At 37.6% G+C, this 26,258-nt stretch overlaps 1 protein-coding gene across 5 annotated transcripts in view; it reads left to right on the top strand.

Moving 5' to 3' along the window:
• Positions 1-26,054, top strand: part of LOC117430294 (endothelin receptor type B-like) — a 33,998-nt gene extending 7,944 nt beyond the window's left edge. For 2 of the 5 annotated variants that reach the window (XM_059001210.1, XM_059001212.1), the window contains exons 2-8: positions 18,568-19,072; positions 20,952-21,064; positions 21,266-21,470; positions 21,741-21,890; positions 22,477-22,610; positions 22,727-22,835; positions 24,949-26,054. In XM_059001210.1, coding sequence (XP_058857193.1) covers positions 18,568-19,072; positions 20,952-21,064; positions 21,266-21,470; positions 21,741-21,890; positions 22,477-22,610; positions 22,727-22,835; positions 24,949-25,098 — 1,366 coding nt within the window. In that variant the 3' untranslated portion in view covers positions 25,099-26,054. Of the gene's footprint in view, positions 1-13,037; positions 13,740-18,030; positions 18,113-18,567; positions 19,073-20,951; positions 21,065-21,265; positions 21,471-21,740; positions 21,891-22,476; positions 22,611-22,726; positions 22,836-24,948 lie in introns of those variants that run through there. The other 3 variants (XM_034903082.2, XM_034050181.3, XM_059001211.1) reach the window with 3 other exon arrangements.
• Positions 26,055-26,258: the final 204 nt, after the last annotated feature.

Raw genomic sequence — 26,258 nt, 5'->3', positions numbered from 1 at the left:
GGTCACTCACCCCTGTTCTTCGTGCACTTGACGTATTTTGTTGCATTGAAGGTACAGCATGCATTGAGATTCCTATCTGTACTGTTTGTTTTGAGCAGTTATCCGGATTCCTCAATACATCAAAACTCCAGACGTTTCTTTTAGCCAATACAAGAAAAAAACAATCCAATTAACTTTTCAATAGTATAAACAAAAAGTCTGAAAATATAAGCCCTTGAAGTGTTCACTTCTAGCACAGTTCAGTTACTGAGTTTGAGGCATTGAAGGTCACTCAGTGCGATTATAAGGACAGGAAGGTACCATCTCTCACTCTATACAGTAATGAATGCACATACTGTATTTGTGTACGTTAGCAAGAAGTGAAGCTTTTGGTGTGACTTTAATTCTCATTTGTTTCATTTGCAGCTGTTGAGGTGAAAGGCTGGATTAAAGCTGCTTTAAAAAACCTTATTCTGGTGTTGCTGCTTAATGCAAATACTTTTGTATTGTGACTGGAGAGAATTAGAATTGAATCATGTTGTTTAGTGGGAGATCAGCTGGAAACACACATTATTATTATTTGTTTATTTAGCAGACGCCTTTATCCAAGGCGACTTACAGAGACTAGGGTGTGTGAACTATGCATCAGCTGCAGAGTCACTTACAATTACGTCTCACCCAAAAGACGGAGCACAAGGAGGTTAAGTGACTTGCTCAGGGTCACACAATGAGTCAGTGGTTGAGGTGGGATTTGAACCGGGGACCTCCTGGTTGCAAGCCCTTTTCTTTAACCACTGGACCACACAACCTCCTTTGCTCTTTAATGTATTTGTACATACTGTACAAATGCATTAAAGAGCAAAGTAAGGTGTACTGTGTCACTATTTTATTCACTTGCCAGTGATCTGCAATGCAGCAGTGACACTAGAATATCCCTCCAAAGGTTCTACAATGCTATAAACAAAAATACACTGGTGATCCATTGTAGTAACATAGTACTGTATCAGCTGTGTTGAGGGCTTCTGCATGAGAATAGAAATGATTCTGACAATCTTTTTTCCAGGAAATAATCAAACACAACGAGAGATGTTCCATGTTGTTGCCGCTGGCAGTGAAGTGGATCATGTTACCACTTCAATAGCAGACCCTTACAAATACTTATTGTTAATTATTGGTTTGAATGGTTTAGTTCTAAAAGATAGAAAAGATGTTTGTAATCCATGGCTTTGGTTATTATATATGGGTTGCGCATTTTAATATACCTTTAGGTATGAAGCATACTCTGGTAATAGCATTCTATACTGTATAATATGGTACAATGTACAAGAGGTGTGACTGCTCTACCGTGTGCATTATACACAGGATGCACGTTATAAACACGGTGAGTGATGTGTTTAAATTACTCTCTGCACAGGGAGTGGGAGTGTGATTATGTGAAGGATCTCTGCAAGAAGCCCCAACGCAGCCTGAGTAAATATGAACCGCAGTCAACATGAGCCAAGGTCAAGTCCGATCACAGTCAAGTCTGACCCGAAATCAGGCAGACATGTTTCATCTTTAAGCCTTACTTATGGCTTTATGAAAGTGTATTGTATTGCAGGAAATAACACAATATAGTAAGTGTGAAGTAGAATAGTGTCGGCATGAGCAAATTTGTGAATCAGTAACCAATATGTTAAAGCTTTGTAAAACCAAAACCATGGTTGAGCATAGAAACGCATAGCAGATGTGTAACAGGGTGATCTTTGGGATCCGAGTCATGGCACCAATAAAACAGGGCAGAGGATGGGCATGAACTGGTGATTACACACACACTGCAAGCGAGGCTGGCTGCCCGTCCTGAAACTGACCTACGCTACATACTGGTGACCAATGCAAAATTCCCATACCAATTTCAGTACTTGTTAATTTAGCCTTTTTTCTTGTTTAAATGTAATAATTGTATTAGTTTGATTTCTCTCAAAGGAAGTAAACCAGAAAGTATTGTACAGTATCAAGCCAAATCCAACCCAATCATCTTAATCAATTCCTGCTCATACAGCCCCTATTCTCATCACTTCCCATCTCCCTTATGTTAAAGCATGATGAATAGCACAAAGCGTCCCGCACAACCCTAATCGACTCATGCTCTAGTAAATCAGAGCCAGACTCTTTTAACCATTAGTTATCACATTTAATTCATGATCTGTCCCAAACATTTGCAGATTTACAATTTTAAAGAAACAATAGCAAAAACTTTTCAAACTGATTTGTTTTATTTTACCCTGACTTTTCTACTCTCCTTTTAAAAAATCAGTTGATACCTGGGAAGCCATTCGTGTATCTCAAGCACAACTGAGAAAAGCGCTAATTGATTATACATTGATTTAAAATTTTTTTTTTTCTGTGAAACAACTAAATTGATTTTTTTAATCATAAGGCTTTTTCACTTAAAAGCAGAAGTGAATACATTTACATAACAACTGTAAGTGCGTCCAGCATAAAATACTTTTTTTCATTATAGCTTTACTAAAGACGAGTCACTTATTAACATGTTGATCTCATTGTATGTTCTGCTTGCAAAAAACTAATTCAGCCTTTGAAATTTAAAAACCCATTTAGTTTAATTAAAAAAAAAAAGTTAATTAAATCCATTTTACTATTGACACATTTCTGAGTTGTAATTGAGCTACACGAATGGGCTAACAGGTATCAATTGAATTCTTAAAGGAGAGTAGAAAGGTCGGAGTAAAACACAGGAAATCAGAAGCCCTAGGTATGTTTTATGAAAAGCTTTCTGCTTCAGGCTATTATCAAAAACAGAACTTTTGGTCTTGCCATTTTGAAACCCACCACGTTGTATAATTATCTTATAACAGATGCCCATTTTAATATTAGATTTAGTTCTATTATTATACCAGTCTTGTGATTTCTGGTAATTCAAGCTAGAAATCCCAAATTAATATAAAAAGAAACAAATCAAGTCCTGTCAAAGAAATGGGGTGAAAAAAAGCCAACAGAAATGGAGTTTAGTTTAAAGTGCACTTTTTTTTATATATAATGTCTTAAAATAGAACTTGAATATAAATAACATTCTATTCAGATTTTTTTATTCTTTTTTTCTGAAGATAAAAAAAAACACATGTACTTGCCAGACGCAGTCTAATATATATACAGTATAAGCAATAAATTATATGAATGCGCTTGGAAACAGGAATAGCATTGTGCTCAGAAGCAATGGTGCCTGTGTTAGCCTTGATCTTGGGGCTTGAATGCTGTGAAATCAGTGTTACCAGCAACAGGTCCCATCTGGAGAAGAGCTGGGGGGGGGGGGTATTTATTATAATATTTCACTGATACTGGCTCAGCTGGGGCGATTAGCTGCCAAGAATAAGGACCCACAAAAACAATCTGAAAATAGCATCCGTCCCCATGGAAGAAACGTGCGATGGTCTACTGTGCTGCTCTAGCGTATCTGGCTAGCATGCTTAACTGCTGCGTTCCTCCTCTTCACTTTAAGGGGAGCTGTGCAAATGTATTTCATCCATCTCAATCATGGACATTTTGGGTTGAAATGTATACTTTGGTATTTAAACAGACATGTGAGTCATGATGGGTTTGTTTCCTGTTATTTGCAGAGAGCTAGTGAGCTATGCCAGATGTACTGTGGAGCAGGGAGAATTTGTCGGGGCCTGGGTTTTGGATTTGAGATGTACTGGTATACCTCACACGACTTGAAGGTTTTGGTTGGTTTTGTGATGTAGTAATTGTGGAAAGTCCTTATAAATCTACTCTCCCTCCCCCACCAAAGAAGGTAACATTTCAAAAACTCCAAAATATCTTCCTGCCTGTGTCTCGAGACTCATGGCTTTACCCATGGTCCACATGTAAACTCAAGGAAATGAGTTGCCAGAAAAGGTTTCCTGAATGTTGCCTTGTCTTTTCAGTGCTTCTCGGTCTAAGGCTGTCATTGGTAAAGAGAAATTTCAGAGTGGTTTCCTTATTTTAACAAAGGCATGTTCTTCACTCCTCACTTCTTCTAGCTAGACTAGAAAGAGTTCAAACCTTTCAGCAGCAGGTCACAGTAGACCTACCCTTTGCTTCCACCATCGCCTGTCCATATCTATGTCCAGTATGCATGATTCTATATAGACATTTCCTTTAAACAAGCACCAGAAACACTGCAGAGAATATGGTATTGGCCTACACAGCAAGCACCTAAAATGTTCTTATGAAGTTGACAAACTGACAGTTGTCTTAACACAGAGATTTCAAAGTCACAATAATTGAATCCCAAATGTTTTAAATCATAGTACGATAGTGAGCAGAGAAAACATCGGGTGCCTATTAATCACATTAGAGGTTACAAAGTGAGTGGTGCAATCATGTATCTTCAAAAATACAGTGATAGAAACCGTTCAAAGGTATTATTATTATTTAAATGTATTGTGTATTTTTATTATTATTAGTGAAGGTGTGTGGCAGCACAGCAGGGTGAAAGCCCTTGTTTGGCCCTTGTGCCTGCCTGTTTTGTTTTGTTTATTATATCTATTTAATTTGCTCAAAAGTGTGTTTTAAGCCTGCAGCTTTCGTGTGTTTGAGTCTATTACTGGTTAAATACAGCCTGACCGGTGACGTCATCCTATTCACAGGCTCCAACAAGGCTCCCCAACAAATATTACATATCTCTAGGTACCCTAACCTTCCTTATACCTATTAAATACCACTTAGAATAAATGTGATATTCCTCACATCCACTGGGGCAGAGTGTTACAGAGGAACACATTAATGGTTACACTCTGTTGTACCAACTGTACTCTGATGTGTTTGGGAGGCCAGAGGTGTGCTTTTTTAAAAAGTCACCAGGATGTGAAGACTGAGACAGAAAATGTGTCTAAAAAGTGATTCTAAACAAGAATACAATAATGAAGATAACTGATATTTCAGAACTCTCACACACACCTATATTTAGCAGAGCCCCACTGGTCTGGATTTTATGAAAAGGAAGCATCCACCTATCCTGAAAGTCTCCACATTTAGATTTATAATATTTTGACCAAGCACTGCTTGTGTCCTCATTCACACACACTGGAATAAATCAAGTAAGGCTACATTTCCGCCGGATGTCATCAGGAACCCAGTGTCCTGTTCCCAACGCCTTGCTGATCCTTCCAATGGTGGGATTTGGCAAACATTTAGCTTCCGAGGGAGCTATTGCTGATGTACAGCTTTTAAACTATTCACTGTCTTCCAAGTGCATGCTTCCAGGTGGATCAGCACATTGGCAATGCCAAATTATATCCTGCTGGTCACTGGTTGCATTCTCATACGATCAGCAGTGGCTGGCATTCTCTGTAATTCTATTGGATCTCAGCACAGACACAAACATACTTGTATACCCTGTTTTCCTGAAGAAACCCTACGAAATCCACTGGAAGCTCACAGAATTAAAGCAAATCAGTAATACTGTACAGTGGTAACTTACTATTGTACCTAAATAAGGCCTTCTTGCAAGTGTGACCTGGCATTGGTACATAGATGGAGCCTTATATAATGCAACATGTGGCATTCTTTAGAATGGCATCCTCGCACAATGCTGCACAGCTCTGCTCCACCTTGTATTGACTACTCCTGCATCATGCAACAGGAATCTGTGTGCAGGAGCAACATATAACAGAAATATATTTCACCAATAAACATGCTTTAAACCTATAGTTGCTAAACATTAAATACATTTGTTTCTGGTAATAAATGTTTCACAATCCAATCTTCATTCAAGTTCTCCTCATTCTTGGTAACTGAAAGCAGATTTGTTTTTGCACCGGCTCAGCGTTCTGTCGTTCATGCGCTTGAAGTCTGGTTCCCCTTGGAATGTGTCAGGTTTACATTGCAAGACACAGGGTGTCATTAAAAATGTGTATGTTCTGTCTCAAACCACAGTCGGTCTCCCACTTAATGACTTTGATTTGGCAGATAACAACAGTTGTAACAGCAGGTCCACAGAGAGGGCAAGCCAACAGTGGCACTAAAACGTATTCATGTTGTTTATATTCTCCAACACTGGAGCTGATATTTCCCAAGGCGGCACGGAAAAAAAAAAAAATAGCCAACCAGAATCTAGGAATAAAATCCTTGTCAACATATTTTTTATACCAAAGATTTTTAACCATTAATTTAGTATGAAAGGATCATGCACTATAGTAGCATGTATTCACTGAAGAATAAGAAGAGATATGAATAAATACTAATAAAATGGATTCCAGCATCCATATGTAAGCTGAGGATGACCCTTTTAAACACAGCTTTTATGTCGCGTGACTTACAAAGCTACCATAATTTGCATTTATTTTGAGATTTTCAGTACGTTCTATATGGGTTGTGTGTTACATACAAGGTGTGCAGTACAGTTTGAGTTTCCATATAAAATAGTATACAGATATGTGCTATTTAAGAGAAGGAACCCTGGGCCACTTGGCCACATACATGGGATAAAGTTGTGTGATTTTGTATTTGTAGAATTACAATAATATGTCTCTTGAATTTTTTTTATGTTTTAATTGTCTCAAACCTAAAATTCTAGGTGATGCAAAACTTTTGGTCATAGATGTAAATTGCAGAACATGCCAATGTAAACGTGTCCTCCTTTGTGTTTCAGAGATTAAGGTTGTGGAAGATGTATTTTCACATGAAGTGTTATTTTTTGGAAAACTGGTCTGCAGACCCAGGCCTTCCAAACATTTCCACCCGTAGGATGTATGGAGCTCTTTGCTCTGTAAACAGTAGCGATCATCCCCTTTCCTACGCCCAGCCACAGAACAGATTCCCTGGCTCTCTCCATTGATTATTTATAAACATGCTAAACTTTTCCCAGAAATTTAGTAGGTAAAAAAAGAAATGTGCAAACTTGCGTTTTGCTTTTCGTCTTTTGGTAGGCTCTAGCAATCTGCTGCACTTGATTTTGATTATATTACTGATAAACTGTTATTAGATTTGGTCCCATAAACTAAACGCAAAGATTCTGTATTCTAGTAAGTTATTTGAAATATAAAAAAATGATATACCAGTTCACTGTAATAATATGGCGAAAACACTTTATGTAAAAAAACAAACAAACAAAAAAATAGCCAGGTTAGATTAAAGGGATCAGCCTTATAAAGGTGTTATCTATAAAAGGGGGTTAGTTATAAAAATGGATCCTTAAAAGTATGCCAGGATTACACTTTTATTAGTGCAATGGCTTAGAAGTAGGTCTGAAGTTGAAATGTTTATAATCATATTTATGTAGCATACATTTAGTGGCCACTTATTTGCTAGTTTTACCACTATAGTAGTTAAGACAGAAACAAAGTTCTACGCTATTGAGCTGCTACAATTTTCTGAATAGTCAATCGCTATTTTTAACATTTGGATCCATTTTTTTTTATGGCTTTTAAAAGCTAACTGCCTGATGACAAAATATTGGACCATTGTTTTGTGTGTTCTACTACCAGAGCTTTGGATACTCTTGCCATACATTTTTCCTCAGTAATGTATAAAACGTTATGACTAAAACAAATTCATAGTCCTGGTATAAATAAATAGAAAAATCACAAGTTATAGTTATCTGATTTGCTAGAGGCACCTAAATACAAAAAGGCGTCCTGTATTCTAATTTTTTTTTTCTTACTGTCCTTGTGAGGTCCTCATTGTCTCAGTCTGTTGTCAATCAGGATCGGGGGGGGGGGGAAGGTTTAATGAAAATATTGGCAGTTCTGCATCTGTCTATCCATCTATCTCAAGCCCTTATCTTGGCTGCCTTCAATGTGGAAAGATAAATAAATAAATAAATAAATAAAAAGATCTAGAACGTGCGCATCATTTAGAGAAGGAAGATATTCATATTCAAAATGCTTTTACTTAAGGTGTGAGCAGCTCGTCTCTGTCTGTTCTGGAAAATGGAGCTCTCCTGCTTCATGAGCTCTATGTGCCTTGCTCATGGCTGCAGACATCAGTGTCTTCTGCTGCGATCAGATAAAACTGAAGCGTGTCGCCTTTTAACTGCCTTTCTTCTGAAAGGAAAACAGAGTTCCACTTTAAAGAATGTCATGTTCACAGTAAAAGCCACCAACAGTCACTTACTAAAGCTATCAAAACGCATAGTCAGCTGAATAATTGATTATTGAGCAACATGGCTTATGTTGCAAGCTTCAGATATTTATTGATAGATTAATAACCCTGGTGCCCTATGTTGAGCCACACGCCTCACGTATTATATTACTGGCACATGCAAGTTTTCTGTTCTCAAAGCATATTGCTATTTATAATAACATGCACATGCATGTTTTCGGTTGTATTTAAAGGCTTTTTTTATAATGGTGTATTCTTTTGTTGATTTATTTCCTGTATAATATTAGATCAGGAAATTAGAGTGCCTAAGTATCTCTCTCTCATTCATTAGATTACCTCACCATCTGTAAATGACCATCTCATCACCTCACCATCTGTAAAGAGAAGACTGCATGGCCTTAACACTTCAAAGGAGCATGGTTCCCATAAATATTTGCCCACTCTCTATGTAAGCTGCTGATGAACCCAAATGATGCCTACAGGGTCACAAAACAACTTCAGATACCACACCAAAGCTCTGACCAAGAACCAAACAATAATCCTTTTGCCCAACGGTGCCCCAGGTGTCCAGCAATACATCTGAATTGCTGCTTTGCATCACTATAGACAGCATGTTATGGAACGCATGTTTTCTTTGAATTGTTACTGTCTGGTGGTTCACCCATGTCACTCCGAATGACTTGCTGAGAGTGCATCCTGTGCCCATGGACCTCTCATATCCATGGTGATCTGTTCTTGATCAGTCATCATTTCACATTAGGAGTTTTATGACAATAAGCTCTGTAAACAAAGTTTGGTTCTTCCATTAACTTAACTGCTGCTAATCAACTTGTATGGTTGTCAAAACTCTTTATTTGTATTAGTTGTACCTCCTGAATTTATGATCAGGTCTTAAAGTTTTGGAAGTATTACATACAAAGTGCTATATATTGATTTTGCTGTAACCTCTTAAACCACTGTGGGTTACACCATTTAAAAGTTCTTCTGTACAAATGTGAATTGATACTGTATTCTAAAACAAATCATTGGTAGAAAAATGTATTTAATACCTTTGTATTATTATAAAGACCGAGCACTGCATTGCAAAATTTTGTTTTAAGGGTGGGATTGTATGGGAGAGCCAAGGTAAGATTTAATGTTCTTTACCACAATTAAGGTGGTCTGAAAGAGCCAGAACTGAATTGACATAGGAGTTTAATTTGATCAGCATATACTCTGACAGGTTTTTAAGAGCATTTTACAGTACCAGAGAATCTCCACAGATAGGAGTTTGATGCAATCCATGGTGATTTCCGCAGTGCTGTAAAACGCTCTAAAAGATCCAGTCAGGGTATAGTTTGATCAAATCAAGTTCCTTGCCAGTGTCCTGTGAACAAGACATTTCCACTGTGCGTGCGTGTATGCGTGCGTGCGTGTGTGTGTGTGTGTGTGTGCGTGCGTGTGTCTGTATTGGAGAAACTTTTTTGTTGCAGGGTTTGGAATATTATCTAGGCTTCCAGGGAACCTACTGCAATATAAACTCTTTTGACATTAACGATCCCACATGACACGATGGAATTTTTCTGAAAGGAATAATAAAAAAAAAATCCCTGTATCACATGCTCAACATGTGCAGCTCAAACATACACATGGAACAATGGAGCAGTAGAGATGCCATTCTCTTATTATCCCCGCTGGGGATATATAGTGAAGGCACCAGGATGTACAGTCATCTGTGCCTTTGATCGCTCTAAACACAACCGCACCGCGCATATGAAGCAAAAAATAAATAAATAAAAAAAGGTTTCAAATGCTCGCAAATTGATTTAATAACACATTTCAGCGCAGTTGCTCGTTATCCCTTATGAGCAGCAGAGATCCAGTTTGAAATGGCTGTTAAGTCATTACAGAAGACATCCAGTTTACAAGAATTGATATCATCAGATTTGTATTTAAAATGAACTAAAATACAATATAATTTCCTTGTGAATGGAATGACGCCATTATCACCATGAAGTGACATGTTTTGTTGGTATTTCTGTAAAGCCATTACTGCATTTCTTTCTCTGGTTCTGTTAAAACTATCCATAGTCAGTTATGACATGCTGCTCTACATGCTGTAGATGTACTTTAGGCAAGGGGAAAAAATATCTGTAATTGTTATTTCCGTTCTTGTTGGGGACGTGTGTGTGTGTTTACTGTACAATTCATTAAAAGGAGCACAAGGAAATAAAGAGAATTATGAGGAGCTGATCAGTAACTTTAGAACAGTACTAACCCTTTTGACTTCGCACTGCAGTATAGTGGGCCACTTCCAAAAGGTCGACGGTTAAATCAAATGACACATTCTGATTTGCTTCATTGCTAATGCTTCAACTGAAAGACACTGGCCAGAGGCTGCAGCCAGCTTGCCAGACTATGCTGTCCATGCACTCCTAAAAAACACTTGCACTCTGCTCAAGTGAGCAATAGAATCAATCGCAGCTTGCAGGAAACCATTGAAGATATTTTATTGACATGCTGTTATTGGTCTATTCAATTCAGTAAACTAGACCTGATAGTTACAATAATAAAAAAGGAACAATATCATGCACAACATCATACATCAGAACTGTTGGTTTTATTAGTATCCATTCTGTGTTAGTACTGCTTTAAAAGTGGAGTTAAAGTACAAAATTCACAGTAAAATTTCACAATGCTCTAAAAGCCGGTTGGATATCCATATCCATTTTTGCTTATTTCTTGTCTGATTTGTGGTGAAACTTGTTTATCACAAGTTATTGAGTAATTGTAATTTGGGGATTCTAGCCAACCGTCGCAATTACATTGTTAGTTACTCTGAAAATGGCTTTCTTTAGCACAAGTTAAGAGTTTCTGAATCTGTGATAAGAAGGCAGGCTGTATGTGTGTCTTCATGCATATGCCACATTTTTTTTTTCAAATATATATCAACTTATTTTTGTACATGTGGCTATAGGGCATCATTCAAGTCACTGATCTGCTCTAACTTTAAAAGTACAGTACATCCATGGGGAAACGCCCCCTTATAATATGAAATGACATACTGTATGTACAGCAGTGAATATTTAAAGATGAATAAATACTTGGGGCCACAGACTTTTCAGATTAGTGATTTGTTCAGAGATCTAATTGTAATCTGCACCATACTAAAATGTCTAGTCTTTGTTTTATGTTGCTCATATTTCTGTATAACCATTTGGATGAAAACAGACAGCTGCATATGTTCTGCATACTTGTCAGATAGTAGTGATACTGAAATGTGGTTTCTATAGCATGCATTCATTATGACAGCATGGCTAGAGGTTTGTTTGTCTACTGCAGTAATGTATTATAATATTTGATTCTTGTACTGTGATTACATTTTATATTCATACTTTTTGGGGGATATTTACATCTATGAAATACTTTGAATTTACTTTTAAAAGTGAATTTGTGTGTCAATTTGACAAATTTCAAATACGTTTGATATTGGAATACGTGGATGTTCAGACTTTATTCTTGCTATCTATTATGGACAGTTTAAAGACCATGTGGAAAGTAAATATATCTGAATTATCTTGTAATAATAATTCAGATATAGTTACAGAAGAAAGTGCTTTCTTGGCAGTGCTATATATAAAATAGATTTGACCTTAACTCTGGAACATTGGATTGAAGCAAAAGCGTAAATATTTTAATGAGGTTTTTTTCCAGATTTAACTTAAATCTTGTATTTTTTCCCCCAGATTTATAATGTTGAGATAACAAATAAATATTTATTTTTTAATGTGTACATTCAGATATAATTTATAAATCTCTTAACTAGATTTAACATTTAGCTAAAGATTTAACTGGCCAGCTAAGTCTGGAGTTGTATGCAAATGAGCTCTATCCGCTTTGTGTGTTCGCGCGATTTGATTGGCTCTTGAAATGTGCATATTTCCCGATATGCACATTTCACGAGCCAATTAAATTTATAAATGGAGGAAAAAATACAAGATTAAGTTAAATCTGGAAAAAGACTAAAATATTAATGTGTTTTTTTTTTTTTACATATGGCACCCCATACTGACAAATTCAGTCGGGTTAAATACTGTACATTAAAAAATAAAAAAATAAAAAACACACGTCATATACACACGCCGCGCGCGCACACACAGTGTATTTGAACAATTTATAACAACGTGTTTATAATCGTAAGGCTTTATCTATTGACATATGGGTTAAAGTTTACCCCTGTGAATTTCTAATTGATTTTGATAGCGCTTTGGATTGCATACATTCACTGCCCAATGTTTTGTAAATAAATGATGCATGTATCCTATTACTTTTATCAAGTGTTTATCGCACGCTAGATATACCCACGCTTGTGGTATAAATGTACATACCTTATTTAGTACCAGGTGGTGAGTGAGACCGGGGTGGGATGCTAATACCGTGTGTGCGGAAGATCATTTGTTGAGTGATGGCAAGATAAATTGGCTTAATTTGTCAAAGTAAATGGTCTGGAAATGTTTAGCAAAACGATAACTGAGTTGGAAGAATGTGGGGGTGGGGTAAACTGTATTGGTGGGTACAGTTCAAAATGTGGTTATTACCCCCTCTGAACTGCTTCAATTTGAAACACGTTTTTCAGATCCAAACTGCTCATTTTGAAAACCATGTCGTCGTTGAATAAGCATGACCCTACTGTGTTCAAAGCAAATGATGGATAGCGTTGTTTACATCTAAGCGGTGTTTGTTAACGGTCATGTTTCTTTGTGCACATTGTCAGACATCGCTTTTGGTCAACATACTGCTGCAGAGTTGCAAAGGCTACACGACTGGGATCGTTATTGCATTTTCCCAGCTGCTACAGGGTGGGATTTTTGGCGAACAGCGGGATTGAGGAATACAGGCTACAAGTTTGCTTTCCAGATCCACCAGACCTACACGTGTTTGTTGTGCGCTTATTCCTGATTGGCTGTGATCTTTCTCTCTGCTCTGTGCGATGAAATACATTTACCCACGTGAGGTATTAATCGCGGGTATTTACTGCATTTCTCTTTGTTTATATCTTGTTCCGAAATTGTTTTAGTAAACTTCAAATGTTTTGATGTGGGAAGGAAGAGAGTCGTTGCTGGTTCTTAATTTGTTTTTGTAACGGAGATGTTTCACGTCTGGCGTGTATGAGACTACGGGAACTTGTGGTGACATGTCAGGATTGTTTTTCTAATTATCATCTTCTGTGTGTAGGAGGGGTGTCTTCTGTTTACTCCGAGGATATACAAACATCTCACCAGATCCTTTTCAGTTTGAGGCAGTCTACTGTCCTACAGTATAGCTTGTCTTGCCGCATCTGCATCTTATTGGTTACAGCGGTGGGGTACCAGAGGGACAGAAGAGGTACACGGCTATAAAACAGACTGTCCATGCAGCTTGCTAGAGAGAGAAAGACGGAGACAGAGAGCATCCTTATGCGTGCCTACAATATAGTAGACACACAGATCGGATAGTTTCGAATTGGGCTAATTAGAATAGGTATTTTATTATTGTTATTATTGTGTGTTATTTTGTTTTAAATAGATTTTGTATTACTATTTCGCCTCAGACTGGAATAGTGCCGGATGATAATTGGAATAACACAAATATGTAGCCTTCTGCTAGAAAGACGCATCGGAAATTTGTTGTATCATAACACATATATAAACTAAAAGGTAAGTCACTTTTTTAAAAATCTATACTCGTGAGAGTCTAAGTATTTACATGAAATACACTCATTATAAAACTGAACGAATGGCAACTGTTAATAATAATCTGTTAATATTGTGTACTTTTTTATTTTATATTAATTCCATTAAAAAAAAACATCGTATGCACGCAATATAATAACGTGGTTATTTCATAATGGGAAACTGTTGAGAAAGAAGAGAAAGGAGACGGTAAAAAATAGACAGCTACAGACTTCCAGGCAGGCAGAGGCAGGGCGATTTCCAGGTAGACCGTTTATAGTCGGGTTTATACGAACGTCTTCATTATTTCATTAAAGTATTGTGTGCGTTTCCGATCCACCTGTAAATGCTCGATTGAAATTTTCCCCGTACTTTAAAAACCACAAATGAATTATTTTCAAAGACAACTTAATAAATTAAATTTATTTAATATCCTTTTTGAAACCAATTGGACTGCGCATAAATGCTTTTACATTCTGAAAATGGTTTGATGTTATCTTTTTTTTATTATGCCTTTCAGCTATTGTTGATTTAGTTCTACTCGTATTAAACGTGGATGCATGGAGCTGCTGCCTTGCCAATGCGTTTAGTAGGCTATAAACAGATTTTATATCTATCACATTTTAACGAGTAATTAAAAACGCACACAGAAAAAATGTTTGATGTTTTTACTGTTATTTAATATCAAATAAATCGTGTGTTACTTTACAGGGCACTAAACTGGTGGCTTGTACGTTTTTTGTTTGGAATACATTTGACTGAAGCCGCATATTTAGTGATAATGAAATGATAAGTCATTATCTATAATCTATTTGAATCCATTCATACATATTGTAGCGATCTCGGTTAACGCAGGCAGGCGCATCACACAGGGCGAGGCAATCCACACACAGGCAGAGGGCGGGCGCGAACCCAGTACCTCTCGCACCATAGCGCCAATACCGCTGTACAATATAATATATATAATGATTTCCATTACACGAGAGTAGATGTTAAAACGTCATGCTGATTTGAACTCGGCTCTCGCCAAGATAAGCACCAGCTAAGACTTAGCTTTACAGTAAACTAATGTGATCCATTTGTGTTACCATCCATTTGCGCTTCCTTCCATATGATGATGTAGATATCCTTCTGTTTGGTGTTGATGGCTGAAGTGTAATGCTGGCTCCAGGGATCAGCTTATTGCCTCCCTAGCGCATATATATATATATATATATATATATATATATATATATATATATATATATATATATATATATATATGTATATATATATATGTATATATATATATATATATATATATATATGTATATATATATATATGTATGTATGTGTTCCATACCTGGTTCTAAACTTCCAGAGAAAGCTCCCAATAATGATCTTTACAGAATCAGCCTGATAACACACCAAGATGTGACACTATCCAGCACAACTCATTCTCTCTCTGCCTTACTGCTTTAATTGTCTGTGGGTTTTCCTAATTTGTATTTTATTTTATAGCCTCACTTCCTAGGTCATTACCCTCAGTGTCTTCAGGTTCAAAGAATGTTACTGTTTGAAAAGCATGTCAGTCAAGTAGCTGGTTCCTTAATGCAACACCCGCACATCACCAATGTCTTAAGGTGTCTTGATGTCTTCATATGCATGTTTCACGATGTCCAAAGACATGGTGATCTCTGGGTATGAAGGAAAGTAGTGTTGAGAAACTTCACTGCAACCAATGCTACACAGTGATAGTAAGTACTGCCAGCTCAGTTCGAAGTAACCTCAGCATGTCTAGACTAGGACCTATATTTCCTCAATGGGCAAATCACTGGCAAATTGCTCTCACCACCATAATAAATGTATTGCATGGGCAATTTGCCCACAGTAGAAATTCAGTCTCCAGGTCTTTATTCCAACTTCCACTGTTCAATCTTTAATTATTAAATTGAAGTTTGTTTTGCCTGGTTATGTAATAATTTGGAACTCAGTAGAAAGGTTTTTTAAAAAAAATCTGTTGACCACACAAAGTAATATGGAAAGTTAAAACTGTACAGACGCTGAACAGGTTTGGTCAAATGAGGAAATTCAACTTTTAAACGGGAGAGAGTTAGCAGATTCATTCTTTTGTTAAACTTATAACTTTAAAATAATTAAACTGGTAAATTAACATTTAAAGTTATAATATGTGTGTGTTTTGAATGGTTGTAAATTAATCTGTTTTAGTAAATGAATCCACTATTACCCCATGACAGGGGTATATTCATCCTCTGCAATGGATACAATTAAAAACTGTCCCCTACTGCCTTTCAAGTATAAAACAAGTTAAATAATGCACTGGGGCATTCGAATTCCATTGTCTTCAGCTCAACAAAAACATCACAACTGTTTCTATTGAAAAGTGTTTAAGGAATGATGCAATAATAACAACTATGGAGCTTATTTTGAGTTAACACGTTGTCAATCCAAATCCAGAACCATAGTTTTACATTATATTGTATTTAGCTTCAATTGTGTAAAAAACACTAAGATTGAGGTTTTTGTTAGTCACTAGCAGAGCTGGGCGTAACACGTTACTTAAGTTACTGTAGTAACATTAGTTTTGTCAATAACGGTGTTATGTAACGCGGTAGAGTTTAGATTTTTAATGGGAGTAATAATATTACAGTTAAGCAAAAAAGAAACAAGTTCATCTGGTTACCTCGTTATCAAAGGATCTATCAAAGTTTAATAAGCAAATAAAATATCTAAACGATCTGTCAAATGCGATTTTCCTTTCAATAGCTGCCAAGACCAATTTCAGAAATCAGCTCACTAAATGGCTTTCATACTAGCTTTATCGTCATCGATGTGTTAATGTTGTTTTTATCTGGCCAATTGTGTGCATGCGCACTGTGCAATCAGGTTAAATATCTTGCGTACAGAACTTAATAAAGGCATAGCAGCGATCCTGCACATAAACGGCTGCTTCTTCAGAAACTGAAAAATAAAGTTAGCAAGCTAATTTTAATTTAACCATTAAAAAAAAAAAAAAACATAATTAAGAGAATAGCAGTACCTGATGTAACGAGGGAGAATAAAAACAGAATTGCTGGATCTGGTAGCTACAATGATATGAATATGAAGATAACATCTGCAAATATAAATGTGTAGGATATTATCACTGTTAAATTCTTTTTTTCCACCCAAGACCCTCCTGAATGCGTGGGCTCCTGTGTAGTTTGCCCCCGCTGCACCGACTATTACTCCGCCACTGGGAAAGATATGCATAGTTTATACTTCCGCAAAGTCGCACGTATTGTAAAGATTACAATGTACGATTTGCAATATCCAATAAATTAAGTTGTTTGTTATACTACAAAAAATTGCAAAATCTGTTTGACACATTTTAATAAATTAATTACCAGACGTACAGTTAAAAAGTAAGGAACCATCACAACTGTTTCCTAGGACAAGAGAAGTAAATGTGATGAGTATTTATGTTATTGAGTAAGAAGTAAGGACATTCCGTTACTTTTTTTTTCAGTAATGTGCCCAACACCACCAGTTAATTTGCACATTTTATCCTTTAGCACCAGGTCAGGTATGCCATCTGAACTGTTAGAAATGTTTTGATTGAAAATAATTGTGTAATTAAATTATACCATCTATAACTATAAAACACTCAATAATGGTATATTTAGAAATAAAAAAAAAGTATTTCTCAATGTCTTCCTGTCTTTTAGTCAAAACATTAGTGCTTCAGTACTTGTTGGACGGCATAATATTCTGGGCAAATGATTTAGAATCACATGAAAAAGTTATGCTAGTCATATAAAGGTTACAGAAAATGGTGAAATGAATACGATTCACACATCACAATAAAAACAAATCAACCTTGTTTTAAATGCTTTTCTGTATTAAAATACTGGCTTGCGTTCAACAGGCCAGAATTTATGTAATTATATTGTCTTTTGTACGCCAACTTATATCGTACAAGAGACAAATAAAAAAAGGAGCATTCTTCATCTTGAATGTGGACCTCTGTTGTACAATATACAGCTAGTAGCACCTCAAGGTTCAGCCGTTTATCTTCTCAAAACCTATTGCTCCTGGCCTTTGGCAATAACTTATTTGTGGAGGGAGTAGATTTATCAAAGACCCCTAACAAAATGGCTTCAGTGTTGTCCTGCAGATATTATCAGTCAGTAGCGGCAGTTGCTACACAGAGCCAAGCTTGTGATTCTCTCTCTCTCTCTCTCTCTCTCTCTCTCTCTCTCTCTCTCTCTCTCTCTCTCTCTCTCTCTCTCTGAGACTGGGGAAGACTCCTTGACAAAGTCAGTCTTATGATTTGTACTTCATTGACACGCATGGGACTGGCATAACAGGAAAATGAGGTTATTAAAAAACTTTAACCAGCAATGTAATAAACAGTCAGATGTATTAATGAGGAGTAAATAAAAAAAAATAATAAAAAAAAACTAGGTACTGTGTTCCTCATTATAGCTCCGTACACGGGAGCCATAGCTATGTGTTCCAAATGATGTTTGCTAGTGAAATTACATCATAAATAAAATGACACAACCTGATGAGTGTTTCCTTGCTATAAAGGGCTGCTTTATAAACCGAACATTCCAGAGTCACCATGACCAACTGTGTACATTTACAGTATGGAATAACATTTTGTAACAAATATCACTAATGTGCTGTCATTATATGATCAGATTTAGACCAGGCACAGCTTGTGGTATAATAACTGATACTGATGAAGGCAGCATTCAGCTGAGGTGGGACTGGGGTTTAGCACGGTGAAAGAATGGTTTATAAAAAGCTTGCCTCCACTGTTTTCCAGGAAGCTACTGGAGACCCAGCCGATCTTGGAGATCACCTTCTATTTGAATTTCTCCTGCCCAAACATGAAGGCATCTACCTTCCTCCTTGCTTTCCTGCTCGCCGTCTCTGTGGCCACTCGAGTCACAAGAGAGACGACACCAGAGAGCCTGCTTGAAGAGACCAATCGGAGTCAAGAGGGGGACCAGCTGGGGCTTGACCAGGGGAGTGTACCCGGACAGCCTGCTGTGGAGAACATTTCAGAGGTCCCTTTCAAGCCCAACCCCCCACGTTTATACTACCCTCCCATGTGTGTGAAGCCCACGGAGATCAAGCACGCTTTCAAGTATGTGAACACGGTGGTTTCCTGCCTTATCTTTGTGGTGGGGATCATTGGGAACTCCACGCTCCTGCGCATCATCTACAAGAACAAGTGCATGCGGAATGGCCCCAACGTGCTCATTGCTAGTCTTGCCCTTGGGGACTTGCTCTACATTCTCATTGCCATCCCTATCAACATCTTCAAGGTAGGGGAGAGATACTGGACAGCTTATTGTTTTAAAGCCTTCAATGGTGGAGAACGAAGGCTTCAATTTATTTATTTATTTATTTTTGACCTCACCTTGTCATAGCAACATTTATCATAACAAATAAGTTGATAAGTGACAATATTTATGTTAAGGTATGAAATTTAAAGTCTTACCTACTTCTCTGTTATGGAGAAATAGTATTTAACAAAATTCATCTGGTACCTCCATTTTCAACTTGGTCAATTCTCCTGTTGCAATACTTTTTAATAATAGACTGTTACATCATCCTGCGCCTGTTTTTCAAATAAGTGACCCCTTCCTCCTACAGTAATTACTCAAGTATACGCTGGAGAGGGGTACAATGGAAAGGCAGCTTGGGGCACCAAAACTATCTTTGCAGAATGTAAGGAAGCTGAGTGCTTCATGATCAAGTACAATCCCGAGAAGGCTAAACGGAGGGTTAATGTTTAAGCAGCCACTAGTGAATTCCAGTTTTATTGTAAAACCGGATATGACTGTGGGACATAAAACATGACGAGGCCAACACTTGAGTGGTGCAGTCTTGATGCTCAAATGTAATGCTTGCTATGCCAAAAGCCTACTGAAATTACTGAAACAATTAAAGCTAGATCGAGGGCTGTATAGCAGAACAGCAGGGATCTAGAAAAGAGATGATGGATGGCAGTATTGGAATGGTTAGTGATACAGGCCGCAGTGCTGAAAGCAGCAGGACTCAATATATGAGTGCTAATAAATTCACACAGCGGTACAGAATGGCTACATGCTTGACATGAGTTATTTTAACAGTGGCAGCAGCACAATTGTTTGACCTTTATAGTGAATTATGGCCTGATATGTTTCTGGTTTAAAAAATTAAACATGCGTTAAGTTTGCTCCTGTCAGATCATCGCTTGCAGCTCCTGGGTACATCTTCAAACTAGCTGTCAAGTCACTTCCACTTAGCAGAGCTTTGAAGTAGAGCTCCATTACTACCTATACCATTAACACTAATGTAGTGTCTCAAGACACTTTACAAAAGTAGTTCCTATAAAACTAAATTTAGGCAGCAGCCTCCACCTGGATATGCGTTTACTATGGTATATCCCAGTAAACCTAAGCGGCCACCTGTCAAGTTGACTGTTGACTATTGTGACCTTATTCTCACCCTGCATCCATTTCAAATGGAAACTGAGATGCAACTTAGGCACAAAACAGTTATAGCTAACTGTTCTATGGTTATTAATATGTCTCTCTGGGTGTAAAATTGGACAAAAGCCCTACTAAAAAAGTGTTGCAACTGCGTTGGAACATTGTTTGGAAGTTATAAATTAAACTCATCAGACACATGGGAATTAAAAGCTCAAGTAAAAACAGTGTTTTTAAGCACATTTTATAAGCTTTGAATTGTTCTGGTCTTTTTAGAATTTTTAGAAGTTTTGTTTGTTGCAGACCTCTTTTTTTTTTTTTTAGCAGGCCTGGGAATAAGGGTTTAGCCTTGAAGGCAAATAACAAATGTAGCATTTTATTATACAGTGTTAACTTGAACACATCAATGCACTTTCTGCAAATCCTTTTCAAGCATGTTGTTAACATGAAGTTCTCATTGAAATCTCAGAGTATCAGTTGTACAGCTAGAATTCTGGTGTGGTGGGGGTGTAAGATCTAATAATAAAGAGACAGATCTAGAACGAATCGTATTTGTTACTCTGGTTTACATATAAATTATGTCCAGAAAATGTAACTTTTGCAATTAGTTGTTTTTTTTAAACCATTAAAACAATTAAAAAAATGAATTGAAAGTTTTGATGAACCCCAAAATGTTGGGGTAAAAACAGAATTCAAAACTAATATTCCTCCTTCACTCTCCTCTCTAAAGCTGTTGGCAGAGGATTGGCCATTTGGGGTCTATATGTGCAAACTGATGCCCTTCATCCAGAAAGCATCAGTGGGAATCACGGTCCTCAGCCTCTGTGCTCTCAGTATCGACCGGTAAGCGTTGCTTTTTTACATTTTTTTAAAAATAAATATTTGTTTAACATCAATAATAGGGGGTTTGCAGCAATTAAAATACACCTTGTGCCAAAAGTCTGAAAAACAAATAACAAAAGGCTTGCACAAATGTTGCTAATCCGAGGTGCTTTGAGGCTAAGCTTGGCTGTTCTCTGGCTGACTGTCCCCCACTCTCTTCAGGTACCGGGCAGTGGTTTCATGGAGCCGTGTTCAAGGAATGGGGATTCCGCTGTGGAAGGCAGTAGAGGTGACTCTGATCTGGGCAGTCGCCGTGCTCCTAGCTGTACCAGAGGCCATTGCCTTTGACATGATGGAGATGCCCTACAGAGGCACCAAGCTGAGGGTCTGCCTCCTCCACCCCCAGCAGCAATCGGTGTTCATGATGGTATGCAGGCAGTCCTTGATCATAAACCTGTCTGCAGTTAGAACATATTTCATTTTCACGTAGTGTAATTAGGCCCTGATTTTATGCTTTTTTTTTTATTTTGGTGCACTGTATTTGGAGTACAATAAAACAGACATGCAGGTTTAGAATGTAGTTAGCAGAACTATTTTACAGGAAGAGGAAATCCTAGCATGTGGACTATTTGGTAAGCCCACTGGAGTGTGTCAGCACACATGGTTTTTAAACCTGCATTGTTTTATTTCTCTACAGTTCTACCGCGATGTGAAGGACTGGTGGCTCTTTGGGTTTTATTTTTGCCTCCCGCTGGCCTGTACAGGAGTTTTTTACACACTCATGTCCTGTGAGATGCTGAGCCGCAGAATGGGGATGCGTATAGCACTCAATGACCACATGAAACAGGTGAGACCTGGGAGGAGGGAGAAAGCAGCGTCCAGAAGCGTTTATGCAGTACAATCCCTTCTTATATAATTGGCTTATGACATTGGATGGATGGACAGTATATCACCAACACAAGACAACAGGGTCTGTTTTAATAATTTAAACTTGACTGGTTTTACAAACCCTGATTGGCACTCGTCTTGGACTACCTTACATAAGGTAACAAGGTAGTCCAAGAATGCTCTGCATGCTGTTTGTGAGAGATACTGTAAGTGTGTGTTCTTGCTGTGAGCTGAGGTAATTTAGCCATGTCTTCAAACTCTTCAGTTCTTGGGTGTATGATCTAAATAGTGGTAGATATGAATTGACCGCCTAGAATACAACTGAAAGGGGTTGTATTAAGATGGGCAGCTGTTTTAGATCATTAAAATTACATATGCAAGGTAAGTAATGACTAACAACTGTTCCTCCTGATTTTGTTGTTTGTCATTTAGATTGAGAAACACAAAAGCTTTTACTGTCTAAAGACAAAAGAAAATAAAGAGTGCAGATGGCTGTGCAGTGTCTGTTTTCTCCCTACATTTATACCGAGTCTGGTTCCCTGCAGCGTCGTGAGGTGGCTAAGACAGTGTTCTGCCTGGTGGTGATCTTCGCCCTGTGCTGGCTGCCTCTCCACCTCAGCCGGATCTTGAAGAAAACCATCTACGATGAGAAAGACCCCAACCGCTGTGAGCTGCTAAGGTAGGCAGGCAAGAGCAGGCGAAAGCAGAATCTTATTAGTTTGTAGTTCTATTGGGATTGCCTGTTCTGGGGTAAGTGCATTAACAATATGCTGTGACCTGTTCACCTTCTGTTAGCTTCCTGCTGGTAATGGACTATATTGGAATCAACATGGCTTCACTAAACTCCTGCATCAATCCTGTGGCGCTCTATTTCGTGAGCCAGAAATTCAAGAACTGTTTCCAGGTGGGTAAAAGCAAATTGCGATTTATTTATTTATATTAATTTTTTTATGATTAATGACTGACCTTTTACTTTTTTAAACTTCAGCACAGGTCAACTTTCAGCCACTTGATGAAAGTTTGAAACTGTTACCAACCTGCACATTCAAAGGGCCTATTTAACACTTTGATGAAAGGACACAGACCTTCGTTTTCAAACTTGCTGTCTATATACTACGACTACTACTACTACTACTACTTTTCTGGTGTGCTTGTTTTGGGGGAAAAAAAAGCAGCCAATCTTGCAACAAGATCTCAGGCGTTTATCCACTCGGGAGTTTGTTTATTACCACCTACACTTAACCCTGAAGTTATCAAGGGCACCTCTGCTCTATTTCTGGAATAATAAGTGAGTTGCGCAGAAATATAATTATTTCTCCTGTGTTTTAATAGTTTGGTAATAGTGCAGAGATTTAACTTTCTGGATAAGTTCAACTTGACAGTCTTCCCTTGTGGATTGCAACTAGGTATATGCTTTCATATACACGTGTGTGCAACTCATTGGTTACACATTGGAACAACATATATAATTGAAGCCATCAGTGCAAATCCTTGAGTGATCAAAGTCTTTCAAGTAAGTCCCTTAAACGGTAAGTACAGAACTGAAGTTTCACATGTCAAGGTGTGTGACCTCTCTCAGCTATAATGTAATTTATGAGACCTAGTAAAGCCAAGAACCCGGTAATTGCCATTGCTATCACAATCCATTAAACACTTCAAAAGCATTTTCCTTGGTTTCAGAACAGTGGGCCTTCTCGTTACTTACATCAATGGCTTCAATGTGTACTTGATTCTAGTTGTTTAACATCATGAACTGGCAGTAGCTATCAATAGAAAATCTTGGAAGTGTCATAAAAGCAAAATAGGTTTAAGTAAAACCCTATGCACAAACCACGTTGCTTAGATAAAAACATTTTCTGAAACAAAATATTTAAACATCCCTGTTAGGGGAGCTTACTGTACTTGTCAATACGCCACCACTAGTTCAACGGCAAATGTCATAAACCATTTGAGAAACCGACTTGATATTTTGTTGGTGACCATAACCTTTTCCTCTGACCTAATAGGTCTGCATAGGTCATGTGACTTATGTTTTAAGGTATACTGTATAACACTGAGTAATTGTATTTATATGTGGTACACAGCTGTATTCTATGATTCTCAATTAAGTTCCATTGCTGGTGTTAAATGAAAATTGACCTGTTTCACTGCCAGTTTTAAACACGGCCGTAATGAGCAAATCCATTTTACTCCATGTTTACAAACTGTTTCATCAGACAGGCCAGTTCCCCTACATGTACCCCCAGGGATGCTTTGATCTGGTTCAACCGCTGAATCCTGTCTGCCACAATGTTTACAGCAAGCCTGCTTATTTATGATGCAGGAAAGCTAGTAAAGAGATTGACAGAGTAAGAAATTGGTAGGATACATTCTTCTGCTGTTGACTTCAAAGGGGCTGCCAGTAATCAGTTGTGCATTAAGTTCTCTCATTAACAGATTTTGTGGGATAGAGAACATTGATCTTGGCATGTTTTGATTGTGTGGTCTGGCTTCGTAATACATGAGGAAATTGGGGTTATTCCGGTTGATGTTGGAATCTTGTGTTTATCCCACTGTATAGTGAAACAGATTTGTATTGTATGTTTGTGGTTTGGCACTCAGACATTTTTGTTAAGTCTACTGGACTAGGTTTCTTGAGTTTCATTTAAACACCTGATCTGTTCAACTGTTTTGAAAGCCATATGGGTAAAGTACCACCTTTTTATTTTAATATGATGTATATTTCTATACATTGTAAAACAGGAGTTCTATTTTTCTGTATCGTTTAAGTCTAAGTTACTAAAATTAAGGTCTGACATATCAAGTCTGATTCACAAATCAAATCTCAAAAAACAAAAAAATACTTCTAAAAAAAGCAGTGGCGAAATGCTGATGTTCACATTTTGTCAATATTGGACCATTTAGATATTAAAATTCATAAAGCAGGTTCATTTTCTTAACCATCCAAGACCCCACTATTATTGCCAGCCCTTTTGGAGCAGTACAAACTGTAAAGCAGTATCTGTTCTATTTTGCAGTCCTGCCTGTGCTGCTGGTGCAAGAGGCCTACCCGAAACATCACCCCCACCGATGAGAAGGGATCAGGGGGCCGTTGGAAAGGCCACTGCCATGAAAACGGCCTGGACAGGAGCAGCTCCCGCTCCAGCCACAAGTACAGCACATCATAATCGAGAGGGGCAGTTTGGAGCCTGGCAGCCACAGCACAGCCTGAAATCCCATTATTTTTCTCAGATAGGCTCCACCATGGCAGCTGACGGAAGCAAAAATCTACAAAAAACGGCCAACACATTTCATACTGGAAATCCAGTCAGGGGCAGCTCCTTCGAACAAGAACACAAACACACCACGTGAGACTGACACTACAGCTCCGGGTGAAGCAAACCCATTGCAGGAATGAGAATGGACAAAGGGAGGTAGATACTGGGGTTTGACCAAAAATTAGGAACACCTGCATTCTCTGTAGGGTGTAGGGCCACCATGCAAGGTGTTAAAATTGTAGAGGATGTGACACTTCCTCCATGCTTGTGACGGAGGAAATCTGCAGTCAGCAGTCATTTATGCAGTCTTGCATGCAGAATCTCCTGCTATATATCCCGTCTTATCCATCATGCGCCAAGAAGATGAATATTGTATATCCGACAGACTACATGTTAGGGATTCCATTTGAATAACAAATTAGTCAGTCAAGTAACTGTTGCTACATATTGCAGATATTCATAATTTTCTGCTAGAACCACCAAATGGTTTGTATATAGAGTGGGAGGGGTTACACCCAACATATTTTTTATCAGTTTATATCAATAATACTGACAAATTAATTAATTCCTTGTTGTGTTTGCCTCTCGTCTGTCACCCATTTACAGACGAGTTTCTTCTGAGACCTCAAACAGAGGGGTTAGTATTCTAAAAAAACAGTGTTAAAATTTCAGAAAAAAAGCCTTCTCTGACAGGGGTGTGTGATGGGTTAAGTAAATGGGCTAGTCTTAAATTAATCAGCTATGATGTTTGAATCTGGGCCAGGATGACATCTTGATTTGTATAGCTGTCCTTCGTCGTGTTGCCATGCAAGAGGAAACTGAAGCACATCAAAGTGCTTGAAGAATATATCAAAGACTATTTAAAACATATACATATATATATATATATATATATATATATATATATATATATATATATATATATATATATATATATATATATGTGTATATACATATATGTATGTATGTATGTATGTATGTATGTATGTATATATATATATATATATATATATATATATATATATATGTGTATATACATATATGTATGTATGTATGTATGTATGTATGTA

The sequence above is a fragment of the Acipenser ruthenus genome, chromosome 26 (genome assembly GCF_902713425.1).
Source record: "Acipenser ruthenus chromosome 26, fAciRut3.2 maternal haplotype, whole genome shotgun sequence".
NCBI classification, from domain to species: Eukaryota; Metazoa; Chordata; class Actinopteri; order Acipenseriformes; family Acipenseridae; genus Acipenser; species Acipenser ruthenus.
Note: the sequence above shows the minus strand (reverse complement) of the source record. Positions and strands in the feature narration are given on the sequence as shown.